This window comes from Lycium ferocissimum, unplaced genomic scaffold, assembly GCF_029784015.1.
Source record: "Lycium ferocissimum isolate CSIRO_LF1 unplaced genomic scaffold, AGI_CSIRO_Lferr_CH_V1 ctg5025, whole genome shotgun sequence".
Taxonomy (NCBI): Eukaryota; Viridiplantae; Streptophyta; class Magnoliopsida; order Solanales; family Solanaceae; genus Lycium; species Lycium ferocissimum.
Window position 1 is genome coordinate 34924 of NW_026725840.1, and position 14353 is coordinate 49276.

Here is a 14353-nt window from a genome sequence, read left to right on the forward strand (position 1 = left end):
GAAGCATATACATGGCGAGAAACATATATACCAAAAGATGGGCTCCGGATCAAAGGAGCAATCCAAGATACAGAGTGTGTAGCCTACACGCGGAGGATCACACGAACGTATATCGTACACGGGCATGAAACGCGACCCCGAAGAAAGCGGGGTCGGACGAAGGAATGCGAGTATATAAAGCATAAAGTACGAAATCTAAACCGCAAGTGAAATAAGAGTACGGAGAAAGAGAAAATACCAAATCAAGTATCAAACCCGTACGAAAACATGTGTAAATAATGCAAATCAAAATCATGCATAACGCTCGAACGTGGTACCACCCGACGCCGGTGCCACAACACAACATACTCAGAAAGGTTTCAAATCTCGTACAAACCCCAAACATATCATATCACACATATCATATCATGACATATCATGCCATCGGAACAAATCATATCATCGGCCATATCACAAGATAACTCCGTATACGGTAACAGAGCCACATGGCGAGGTCTCGGAAACCGCAAAACACAACATACCGCCGAATTTATCATAAGGCGCACGATTACAAAGCGGCCGGATCCGGCGAACGATATCTAATCACATGCACGAGCGGAGTAGTGCGAGACTAATGCAATTTACATGTAAAAATATTTGTATAAGCATAGCGTAATCATGTGACGATAATTTAAGCAAACTAGTTTAAATGATTGGGCAATATGGAATCTGTTTCACAAAAGTATTTCTACAGTCGGACTTGTAATTCAAATACTTATTAGAACGTATTCGAGTCATTAGAACTTCATTCTTTGATAACCATAATCATACGCAAAAGTTTCTTTTTAACACCATACCAAATAAGCCAAACTAGGACAATCAGAGGGGATCTCGGGGCTAGTGGGCCCACCTCGATCAAGTCGAGGTGGCCTACGGAATTCTTACGAGCATTAGGTCCTATGGAAACATCCACGAAAGTTTCAAGGCAATCCGAGTTCGTTTGGGAAAGTTACAGAAGTTTGAACATTTTACAGCAAAATATAAGAAATATAGTTCAATTGTCTTTGAATGAATAGTGCTCAAAATCAAACTCGGATTTCTCTAGACAAGATTGTCCCCGAGGCTCAAATTTAAACCTAGTACACCTAGGACATGCTAAAAAGAAGGAAGGGGTTAGCTTTACATACCTTACGTGCGTCTTACGCTCGCTTAAAATCAATTCCGTTTCGCCCAAAATCTACAAATGGTCACATTTACCAAGTGTGAGTTATAGATTCTAAGTATTCAACTTAAGGTCATGTTTGTCTACCGAAATTTCGGACACCTCCCCTATGCATATAACATCCCCGAGAATCATCTCGGCTTAAAATATCAACAACAACAACCCAACAACATCAACAATCATCACAAACTACATTGTGGCATAAGTAGTCTCCTCTCTACAGAATTCAATAATTTCCATCCAACTTCACATTATCAAACTAATATCAACATTCTTCATATCCATTAACTAGCTCAAGATTATTCAAATACATTCCAATAGCATTCCAAACAATATTCACGAATTCAAGTATTTCCGCCAATTCCATATTCTATCCAAAGCTTCTCAAATGCAACGAAACTTCCAAATCACATTGTTTTCCTTCCAAACTCATTAACAACAACCATAATTCACATTTAGAATCTTACTTTCACTCTTATATGAAAATCATATAAAATTCACATAATTTCTCATAATTACATACAAGCAATTTCAATGCCAATTCAAGTCATTAAACCTTCATTTGCGTCACAAAGGTCACAACGACACAACTAACAAACTAAATGAACTTAAATTCACTTCTCCTCCATACTAACATGGCACACGGCCAACCACACTCTTCACACACACACACGCCATGCACACACACCACACTTTCATAATTCTCATCTAATTCTAATCATTATAACATATAAACCTATTCCATAACTTAAAACATAAAATTCATACCTTTTCTTCAAATTTCAACTTGCCGCAAACGTCGCTCTTTCGCTAAACCAATTATATCACGTCGGAGAGCGTCCCAAACTTGACAAGAATTCAACAAGAATAAGATTTTTGGATTGAAGTTGAAGACTAGAAATTTTTTTTTTCTTTCTCTCTTGTATTCGGCCGAATAGCCCCTTGAACTCTCAACTCTCCCTTTGTTTTTTTTTCTTGAATGTTCTATGGATGAACATGTATATAATGCCCTCTCTATTAATAACTCACATGCTAATCACATGGTCAATCCCATGGGTTGGGCCAAAGCTCATGGCCGGCCACCCTCAAAATTTTTGGGCCTCAATTTTCTCTTATTTCTTGAGCCCAATTGATTATGGATTTTTATTTTGTAATTCACAAAACTAATTTCCAAAATTCCAATTTTGCCCTTGGCCTTCTCCGACGTCTTTGCGCCAATATTTTCCATGAACAACATGGATATGTTAATTAAGATCAAAATATTGACTTATGACACACAAGTCGCAATTGTTTCAAATTTTCCGAATATGCGAAAACACGGGATATAACATCTTTTAACTATGCAGTTATTATAATAGTATCTTTGACAAAAAAAAAAAAAAAAAAAACCTTTACTAAAAATAAAATATTATTGTTCTCTTCGGCTTAATTTATATGATTTTTTTAATTTGAAATGTTTCAGAATATTTGACACTCTCAAACTTGACTGATTATGATTAATTGATTCTGCATAACTGTTAATTTATATAAAATTTTACAATATTTAATTGTGTTTAGATGTACTTCTGTTAGCACTTAGTAGTCGTTACAAAAACAGAATAGTGTCAAACGAATATAATAGTTATTAATAATTCACGTGTTTAGTTGTTGTATTAATATAATTTTTATTTCTTTTTGCACTATTTTTTAGACATAGTACATAGATAGACACATCAAGCAAACACTCCAACTTTGAGTATGCACATCTAAACACATCAACTCTTCTCCACTATGTTTTGTGGGTATCCTACGCTGACGTGATACACAAATTTTGAAAGTGACAGTAAAAACGAATTGAGGTGTTTAGATGTGCATTCTCAAAATTTGGGCGTTAGTTGTTAGTCGAGACCAAGTTTTAGCCCCATTACTACAATATAGCAAAGAAATAGCTCATCTATCTCTCTCTCTCTCAAGTGTGAAATCCTTCGAGCTAGGGCTTCAATTTCGTTTCTCCGTTGATCGATTGTTCAAGCTTCAATCAGTTCTGTATTTCTTTGCACCTTATGTGTTGATGTACATTCAAACCCCAGTTGCATTAGAAACGGTATATGCACGCCCTTTTTTATGAGTAGTGGGCCCCATCCCATTCCCTTTTCTCTTTAATTTTTTTTTACCTGTTCATACTTACCCGGACAAAAGGTTTCTTCAATTTTTTTACCTTGGATCCTTCACAGAAATCACCCCTAAACTTAAATTTTTTCTTTTAAATCTGGCCCGAAATCTGTTGAAATCGAAATTATTGGATACTGATTGTTTGAAAGCTGACCTTGCATTATAACATGGCTAAAAAAAATAAAAAATGGAAGCCATTGTTACGATTTGAAGCTTTGAAGGAGAAACTTGAAAATGAATTTTGTTGAGTATTTGTTTGGAGAAATAGTGGTTGGTATATGTTCACAAAGTTGTAGGGAAGTTTTATCTTAAATTTGACCTTATTTGATTGAGTATTGGAGGAGATTGGATAAAAAATTGAGCTTCTTCTTTGGAAAGGACGACGAAGCTGAAATTGCATATTTGCACTAATTGCTCGCTTTGAAAATGATCAAAATCTGCCACCATTTTGCAATTAAACACTTTTTTGCCAATAACCAATTTCGATCTTCGAACCAAGTAGAAATTGGACGCCAAAATTCGATTTGAAGCTCCATTGAAGATTGAGTTCGAACTATCTGGCCCCTCCCTTGAAAATTAATTGCATTTAAAAAAAATTGACTTTATTTCACAAAAAATAGAAAAGAAAGTAATTTAAAAGAAATCAGCTTAAGTTTTAATGTTAATAAATTATGTTACTAATTAATTATATATCCAATTAAAAAAAACACATGTACATATTAATCAGATAATTTAACTTATTTTTTGCCTTTCACATTCCCTCAGGAGAGTGAGCACACTATTTGTCCTACCTCAGCACCAAATGGTGTATTTATTATACTTTAAAATAATTTAGGGGGTAAGAAAACTCCGGTAAAGATAAAGTGTGTCTTTAAAACTTTGTGTATAGTTGAGGGGATATTTATGCCTTTTTCCCAAAAACAAATATAGCATCATGTTTCACCCTTAATACTATTGTTTTCTTTGGCTTAATTTATATGATTTTTTAATTTGAAATGTTTCCAAATATTTGACACTCTCAAACTTGACGGATTACTACTTAAAATATACTTTCTCCTTCCAGAAAAAATTATCTCACTTTTTTTTTATTAGTTTGTCCAAAAAAATTGGCACACTTCTATATTTAGAAACTATATAACTTTATGAAATGATTTACAGCTACACAAATATCTAAGGCTTGTTTTGGACCACACATTTCAAAAGTCTTTCTTTATTTCTTAAATTTTGTGTCAAGTCAAACTAAGACAATCTTTTTGAAACGGATGGACTAGTATATATACATTTTTACAATATTTAACTGTGTTAAGTCAAACTAAGACAATCTTTTTAGAACGGAGGGAGTAGTATTTTTCTTCTTATTACACTATTTCTTTTAGACATAATATTTTAACTTAGTCTCAACTAACAAGTAAATTCTTCAACATTGAGTATGAGTATAGAGGTGGAGCTAGAGCTTTTATTAAAAGGGTTTAAAAAAATAAAGAAGCACACATACGAAGAAGTCAAGAGATTCAACATCAACTATATATACATACGTGTAATTTTTCATCGAAGGGGTTCGGATCAACCCCATGCCCGTATTGGCTAGGCTCCTGTATGAGTATGTACATTTAAACATCTGAACTCGTTTTCACGTGATATCTAAATTTTGAAAGTGACACGGTAAAAATGAGTTCGTGTTTAAATGTGCATTTTCAAAGTTTGAGTATTTAGTTAGTATATAGTGTGTTGTCTTGTTTTTATTTAGGCACCATTTGTCCATAGAAACTAAAAAAAATTCACTTTTTTTGGAATTTTGGAGTTGGAGTTGTATTTGACCATAGTTTTTGAAATTGCAATTTTGGTGAAATGTAGTTGTAAAAAAGTGAAAAAAGTAAAACTTTTGAAAAATAAGTTTTTGAATTTTTGTTATTTCGAAATACAACTTCAAGTTGTATTCGGATTCTTATCTTGGCTGAAAAGTGAAAAAAGTGAAAAAATTTCCGGAATAAAGTGAATAATTGGTATGGCCAAACGCCTACTTAAAGTTTTAGCCCCGTTCCTAGAATATAGCAAACAAATAGGCCATCTCTTGAAATCCTTGGAGCTAGGGCTTCAATTTGGTTTCTCCATTGATCAATCAATCGAGGTTGTTGATACTCAGAGTATGGGCGGAGGAGGTGATACTAATACAACCGTCAAAGACGAATCCAACGGTGGTGGTGAAACTGTTACCATCAATGTTCGATGTTCCAACGGTTCAAAATTCACCGTACAAGTCAACCTCGACTCCACCGTTGGATCATTCAAGTCCATCCTTTCTCAGCCCTCCGATATCCCTCCCGAGCAACGGAGATTGATCTATAAAGGCCGCATTTTAAAGGACGATCAAACCCTAAAATCCTATGGTATTACTATTAATTCATTAATTACTCCTATCTATACATTTTTCTTTGCGCCGAATATAGATACACACTTTTTTCTCCTTCACTTTTACTTGTCACATTTCGCAATTTTTGGAGCTAAATTGAATTAAATTAATTCATTATTTTGAACTTAAAATTTACAGGTTAGAAAACTATAGGGAGAAAATACTATATAAGTTGCAATTTTTCTCATATTAATATGTTGAGGAAATACTGTTAAAATATTGGTCAAAGTCTATGCAGTTTGACTCTCGAGAAGCCAAAAGCGACAAGTAAAAGTGAACCAAGGGAGTACTTTATTATTAATGCTTAATTATTTTTAATAAAATATACTTTTTATTTCTCATGTTGCTGATCAATCAATCAACTCAACTATACCTCTATTACAAACTTGTTAGGGTTTGTCATATAAATGCTGTAAATATTCTTCTTTATTTGGCGTATTTGTTGATTAAAAAATGAGTCTTTTGTTTTTAAAATTGTCTGAATATTTGATAACTTGTAAGTTATATAAAGATGGATGATAAATGTCTTGAGAGATTTTTTGGGCTTTAACTACTGAATGTACGCGACTATGAAAGCCAGAGATTTCTATTGGCTTAGAATGGTTTGCTAATGCATTTTTCTGTTCTTAGGAGTAATTTTAATTATTTGTTCAGTGTGGAAAAGAATGCATGTAAAGCTGTTTTAATAATAAAAAGAGAATGCATATAGGGGCTGTTTTCCGAACCGGAGGGGAATCTAATTTTGGAAATAATTCATTGGGAATATTAGTGGATGTTGTGAATTTTGTCTGTAGTGAAAGAGATGTCCTAGCAGTTGAAGGGAGTAAGTAATTTTGAGAGCCTAAATGCGACTAGGTAGACTACTTGATGTTAGCCCACTCGCTCCATCTTTGATAGGTAGGATTACCTTGACGAGGTATTCGTAGTACTTTCTCGATTTAGAAGTGCAAATATAACCTCTGTGTTCGTATTCTTTCCCCAATAGATGGAAAGAGTTGATAAATGAGGTGTTAATGAATTAGGAAGTACTATATTTGTTTTAATTACCATATACTCCCTAATGTAATTAACTTTCTGATTCTTGTCTTTAACATGATGTTACTTGATGCAAATCACGTTGATCTGTTTCATGATTGTTTAGTTATTATCGCATTACATTCTGGATTGAGTTTTGAAATAATGTACTATCAGGATGCAGGAAACTTCTCTTTTATGCGTTCGCTTGTTTGCATGTTGCATACTTGCATGTTATTAGGCTTTCAGATTGATAATCTTAGCAATCTAATTTTAATTTTGTGGCAAGCAGGTCTGGAGGCAGATCACACAGTTCATCTCGTCCGAGGTTTTGCCCCGGCTCCTTCTGCAAGTGCAACCAATGCTGTAAATCCAAATGCTAATCAGGATGCACCAAGGGATGCTGTCCCCAACGTAGGGGGGCCGTTTGCGGGAGCAGGTGGAGCTCCACTCTTTCCCGGACTTGGAAGTGTTGGTGGTCCGATTGGAGCTAGACTTCCAGATTTTGAGCAGGTCCAGCAGCAGCTGACTCAAAACCCCGACATGATGAGAGATATGATGAATATGCCTCTTGTTCAGAATCTAATGAATAACCCAGAAATCATCCGCAACTTGATCATGAACAATCCTCAAATGCGAGAGATCATGGATCGTAATCCCGAGCTCGCTCACGTACTCAATGACCCTGCTACGCTTCGCCAGACAATGGAGGCTGCACGAAACCCTGAACTTATGCGTGAGATGATGCGGAATACTGACAGGGCAATGAGCAACATTGAATCGTCTCCTGAGGGATTTAACATGCTAAGGCGCATGTATGAGAACGTCCAAGAGCCATTTCTGAATGCTACAAGCATGGCTGGAGAGACAAGAAATGATTCAGGGACAAACCCATTTGCGGCTCTTTTGGGAGCCCAGGGACATGGCAGAAACCAGTCAACTAATCCTCCATCTACTGGTTCTGACACAACTGCTAATCCTCCCGTTCCCAATACTAATCCACTTCCTAATCCTTGGGCATCAGCTGGCAGTAAGCTTTTACCAGTTTGTTGCTCTTTAACTGTTTTAGAAGCTAGATTTAACCTTGTTACTGTCATGCATCTTCAGTGCTGAGGGTGCCATGAGGTCATACTTGTGCAATTTGTGCATAGAACTTGAACATCAGAACACGTGTTTTCTGTAGCCACTCTTTCTTCTTTGTTTTTCTCTAGTAAAATATTCCAATGTTAGCATAATCTTCTCAGGATTTATTAAAAATAATTTTATATTTATCTTTATCAAAAACCAATTTTATCTTTAATATGGAGAATATAATTATGTAATATTATTAGGTTCCTTTGGCTAATCAGAAGCTAATGTCTTATATATGCAGTGGACCTTTTCATAATGTTCTGATTGAGCATTTGTTATCTTGCTTTGTTTTTGTTATCTTCAACTATTTTTGATAAGCAAGGTATTTCTTCTTCATCTATTTTGCAGCTGGAGGTGCCCAAATGAATACCACTGCCAGGTCAAATGCTGCTGGGGATACTAGGGCACCCCCTGTTGGTGGTTTGGGTGCTTTGCCAGATTTGCAGCGAATGCTAGGTGGCATGCCTGATGCCTCTTCTGTTAATCAGTTGATGCAGAACCCAGCCATGTCACAGATGATGCAGTCTGTCCTCTCAAATCCTCAGTATATGAACCAGGTATTTATTTATTTATTTGGACTAAAGTTTGCACGCAGCCAGTGAGTTTAACGCTTTATTCTTCTTTCTCTTGGTTCCTTGTTTTTTGTTTGTGGTGGAAAATTTCCTGTCAAGCTTCTCATTTCTTGAGTATCTTGGTGGTTAGATTATGGGGCTCAACCCACAGCTAAGAAGCATGCTTGATTCCAACTCCCATCTTAGAGAAATGATGCAAAATCCTGAATTTATTCGTCAGTTGACGTCTCCTGAGACGATGCAGGTAAAGAATCTCTCGTTGCTGTCTTTAAGTTGTGCTTGATTGGACTCTAGAGTGTGTACATGGTGCATGCAGTGTGGCAAATTAAGAAAATCGGATATCATTCTTTTTTTGATACGTAAAGGTAAACCTTAAATTAGGCTCAGAAAGGTAAAAGTACTATTAGAAATATGGTTAGTAGATTTGTTTTACGTAGAGGTAAAAGTTAAATTAGAACTCAAAAAGGTAAAAGTACTGTTAGCAATATGGTTAGTAGAATTGGTGCTGTACAAGATAATTTAAAATGTAATATACAAGACACAAGGTTACATACCCGGAAGCCTATATATTTGCCTTGAGCTTTTGCAGATTGATCTAGTGAGAGCTGAATCAGATTGCTTTAGGTAGGTTGTCAGAACACACCAAGGGGTCACATGCTTATCAATGAGCTTATAAATGCAGCCTCACTATGTGTCAAAAATGTAGATGTGGCCTTAGTGTAACCATGCTCATCAAGCTGCCATATTGAGAAGGCACTAAATATTAATGTTGGACATCTAGAAGGAAAAAGAATTGAAAAAAGTTACTATGAAAAATAAAGGGGAAAATAGCAAAAGGAAAAATGGAAACCAAAAAAAAAAATAAAAAAAAAAAAAATTCTTGTCTATTTAATGCTCGTTTCTCTTGTTGGCCATTTTTGATCTACCTTCCAACCCTTGCAGTTAATCAATTAGATTCATTTGCTTTTTAAAGTACGCTAAGCAATGTTTATTTACCAAAAGTAAACTTTACAGATTTTAGTGTCAAAGTATGATATGATAGAAACTGTACTTCAGATTATATTGTTTCAATATAGAAACTATACTTTAGATTTTATTATCATTGAAACTGTTTTACATTTTTATTTCATTAATATTAAGATGTTAATATATGTATCTTATATCTCTTGAACATAATCTATGTTAGTTCTCATATTACTGGTTAAAACATTCTGGATTGAATATCCAGAATGTTTTCCATCTTTATAATTAAAAGTTATTATCTTGTCCATTTGGAGCACCAAGGGTGCAAAGAGAAGCCTTTTGATATGTGTCTGGACATAGAGTGTGATGAGTGCATAATTCTTTGGGTATACTCTCTCATTACTTTTTTTTGTTTTTTTTTCTGTTTTTCAAAACCTTGTTCTGACTTATCATTTTTCTTCCTTTTAGCAACTTATGACTTTACAGCAAGGGCTAGTGGCTCAACTTGGTCGGCAGCAATCAAACCAGTAAGTCTGGACATTTCTGTGAAGAGGCTGATCATAATGGTTTTTCTGATATGATGATTTGCATCTCCTTTTCTCATTATGACTCATCATTTTCTTGTCTACTCACCAAAGAAAAAGAAATATTACCTTACATCATCTCATTTTGACTTGCCAAAGAGTAATCTAAACCTTTTCAATTAACAACAACATACCCCGTGCAATCCCACAAGTGGGTCGGGGGGGGGGGGGGAAGATGGACGCAGACCTTACCCCCTACTACCTTTGTGAGGGTAGAGAGGCTGTTTTCGATTAAACGTTTTTAATTAGGAGGGATAAAAGATAAACTTGTGAGTGGCTCAAGATCTTTCTTCTGTTTATTTGGATCAGTGGCGTAATTTTCTGCCTTGCATCTATCGCTTCTGACAAAGTATCTTTCTCACTTGCAGAGAACCGGGTCAAGGGGCTGGCCGAACAGGTGATATTTTATTCTCTATTCTTTCCAATTTGATATCCTTATAACTGTAATGTACCCGTAGGTTGTTCTGAATTAGGCTGGGAGGGAATGGTGGCATCCTGAAGCAAATAAACTTTCTTACACTTTCTTCCAAGCCTTGCTTAAGACTAGTATTTTGATGCAAAACTGGCCTAGTAGGAATAATACACTTTATTTTTGTGATTCACATTATTTGTACTATATGTTTCATGAATAGACATATCATTTTTGTTTATTCAACTGAGAAACCTACTACTTAGTTTTGTTATATTGCATATGTATCTTAAAATTGTACAAGGATGACAGAGAACTGATTCGGATTTATGCCTGTTGGATCTGTAATAGAGAGTGTATATTGTTGTTAAAAATATTGATTGAAATTTGTAGGATGAGAAAGACGGTTCAGTGGGGCTTTAGAAGAATCAAATTCAGATAAAATACATAAACGTCATAAATGAATTGTACAAAGTAGTGACATAAGTGTTAGAATAGTGAGATGAGATACAAGTCTCTACCTGCAGAAAGTGGTTTACTTCAGGGATCTGCATATGCTATTTTACGCTAATTATGGATAATAGTCTTAATTGGCGAAATTAGCGAGAAAGTAAACTAAATTTGGAACTAGGAAGAAGAACTCTAGTTTTAGGTATGTAGAAGTAAGACAAACTACCTATAAAAAAAGTAGTAAGTAAGTCAAATTAATTTCACTGCAAGTTATAATAACGCCAGTGAAGTGAGGTTAGATGAGATAGTGGAGCCAAAATGTAGACTAGGGAAATATTTTGGTTCATATGTGTGGAAGATGATGTGAGGCACAAGTTAAAAGAGGATCGTTGAATGGAGAAGTGCTAGCTGCTAAAGAGAGTGATGTTATATGTGGATGCCTAACAAAGTGAAACACAAGTTCTATGCAACGACTGGCAGACCAACAATGTTATATGGGAATGGATGTAGGTATTGTAAAGCCATGTTATCCACAAGATAAATTTCATGAAGATGCATGTGTAAGATGTGGATGTTTAGTCATACGAGGTCATTAAGATTAGAAATATCACATCTGACAAAAAGCAAACATAGAGGATAAGATGAGAGGTCAGTCCATCACCTATGTAGACCTCCATATGCACTGGTCAGTATGTGCAACAACATGATGATTGAAGGTGATCAAAGAAGACTAAGAAGACCTAAAATCATAGAGTAGAAAGTTGTATTAAAAAGACCTGCAGATCTCGAAACTAATATGGATTTAGCCAAGATCATAATAAAATAGAAGCAAAGAATCCATATATGCGTTGTTAAGTCTTTTATAAGGTCAAATGTTTATCAGGAATCTCTTTTTAATTGTTAGATACTCGTTTGTTCAAAATAAGGATAAGGTAAGACTTACGGGATTTAGAGAAACTCTAGTCTTAGGGAAAAGCTTTAATGTTTTCAAAGTAGGTAATATATATGTTCCTTAAAAGATAATTATTTAGTACTGGAATAAAATGGACCTGATTAGAACAAATTCGGTCCATCTGACTCACTGATTTTTGAGATTTAGGCATAGCTGATTGATTAGTTTGATGGGTGATTTAGATTTCAGCTAGAGTCTTGACTGTGAAGCTCTCGCATTCAGGTGGCCTGGTTGACTGAAAGGGGTAGCAATTTATTATGCTGATAGAAATAATGTAGGAAACTATTGCCTATTTTCTTGAGTTGTGGAAACACCATGTATAATGTATAATTAAGGTTGGCCAAATACAATGCAATTGTTAATACACTTATGTATTAATGGCTAGTTAACTCACACATCAGCTAGGTGATTTCAATAATTGCAGCATTTAACAACCCGGGAATGGAAATGCTGAGGAACATGTTTGGTGGACTTGGGACGGAGGGTTTGGGTGTCCCCGGCAGATCCAATGGTTAATTTATTCTGTCTTTCTCACTCTTTTGCTCTCTCTCTCTCTGACTTAGCCGATGCTCATATTCCTGTTGATGTCTTATTGTAGTGCCCCCTGAGGAATTATATGCAACTCAGCTAACCCAGTTACAAGAAATGGGCTTCTTTGACACCCAAGAAAATGTCCGGGCACTTGTTGCCACTGCAGGGAATGTGCACGCTGCAGTGGAGCGACTTCTAGGAAACACTGGACAGTAGTGTATGGATATTGTCTTTTGTATGACTATATAGCTCCTGGTGGGGACAGATGAAAATTTTGGTGCGGACAGAAGAAGCATCGAAATAAACATTTGGAGTTTGAATTTTTTTGGAACGAACTCTCGTAACATCCCCTCATTGTCTCTTCCCTCAGACCAAAAAGGAGATTGGTGGACGAACAAGTTCTTCAGTTCATTGTACATACGATGTTAAGACCGGTCCCTTAAATTGTTCATTATAATATGATTTTATCGCACACTTTCCGGTAGCATTTCCTTTTCGCTTTGCTAGGTTGAACAATCTGCTGGATTCTAAATTAATTGCCCGCTGTATCTGTCTTTTTTGGTCAACCGAATTAATTATTACCGCATAAGTTTCTTGTGGTGCTATGGCATATAGAACAAAGCTGAATGATCGTACAATGAGAATTTGATCAAACCGACTATGATTTGGGAAATGCTGATCGAGATGTACTGCAAAAGGTAAATTCAAGATGTTCTATTTTAGTTTAAGAAGCAAGAATAGATCTCTGCACACAGGAGTAACGAAGCTGAAGATATATTTCAATTGTAAGCAGGATCACTGTGTTTGTAGGTTTGGACCAAGCAAGTTGGTTCGGACATTCGCAAACCAAAATAAAAATAAAAAGGAACTAACTTGTCATTTGTGGCCACATGAGTCTACGTATTGGGAAATGCCAATTTTAACAACTGATAGCGATGTTAGTAGTGTTCACACTGAGGATTAAGTTGTAAATCCCTGGAAAACTTTAACTTCATGTGGTCTAATAGCGAATTTGACAACGTAATTAACAAGCATAAAATAAAATTTGGAAATAAGCATGAGGGATGGAACGATCAAAATAATTCATAGAAAATGTGCCCCGATCTCAAATGCGGCTGAACAAGGGGAATTGGGGAAAGAGTATCGCTTACTTGAGCTGGACTTTTTCAGATAATTAGTTGGAAATTTTACATAACTCTAAAATGTATTTATGATTCATAACTACTATTTAATTTAATTATTTTTAGTAGCTAAAGTGAATTTTCAATTTATTGCTCGAAGTTATATTGTCTTCACACGCTCAAATTCATTTGCTTTACCCTTCTTCCAAATTTCTCTTGATCTCCCTCACCTCTCTCTCTATTCCCTTCAAACATCAATCGATCGTTTGAGATCGAGTTCTTCTTCCACATAACAACTTGTTGAAAGGAGTGAGGGATTAGATCCGAGTCTTCATTTTTGAGGAGTGGGGACAATATCAGGCTTGATGATGATTTGATCGGTGACTGCGGTCCCACCGGAGACATGCGGTGAACGACGGACAGTGATTGTCGCCATCTTTGAAATTCCGGTGGTCAGAGAGCTGCTTCCGGTGTTCGATGGAAGTGAAGTGAATGTATAATTATTAAGAAATTCAGGATTTGAGTGTATTCTCCATTTTTTTGAGTATAAATGCAATGTATTTTGTAGATCTGAGTGTATTCGTCTGGCTGGGATCAATGGCTTCTTCTCCTTCTTGTATCTCAGATCTGAGTGCATTTGAGTGTATTCGTCACTTTTTTAGTCCAGATATAATTAAGTTAAATGTATATGGGTGATTGTATTTTTGAGCAGACTAGATGTATTTGACTGTATGTGTTATTTGGATGATCTATATACATATGTTAGCATGCATTTTTTTCGAGTAAATACAGTATATTTGAAATTTTGTTGTTTGTATACAAATATTTTGCCCCCGTCATTGTTTGATATGGCTGGTTAACGTT

General features: G+C 35.6%; 1 protein-coding gene across 2 annotated transcripts; it reads left to right on the forward strand.

Annotated features, from left to right (window-relative positions):
* The first annotated feature begins 5382 nt into the window (after positions 1 to 5382).
* On the forward strand, positions 5383 to 12934 carry LOC132044617 (ubiquitin domain-containing protein DSK2b-like). 2 transcript variants are annotated; one of them, XM_059435111.1, is made up of 8 exons: positions 5383 to 5739; positions 7069 to 7806; positions 8256 to 8464; positions 8610 to 8723; positions 9911 to 9969; positions 10395 to 10423; positions 12262 to 12348; positions 12436 to 12934. In XM_059435111.1, the coding sequence occupies exons 1-8, from the start codon at positions 5499 to 5501 to the stop codon at positions 12582 to 12584; spliced, it is 1626 nt and encodes a 541-aa protein (XP_059291094.1). In that variant the 5' UTR covers positions 5383 to 5498; the 3' UTR covers positions 12585 to 12934. The 2 variants fall into 2 exon arrangements, with proteins under 2 accessions (XP_059291094.1, XP_059291095.1); XM_059435112.1 differs by lacking the exon at positions 12262 to 12348.
* The last annotated feature ends 1419 nt before the right edge of the window (positions 12935 to 14353 follow it).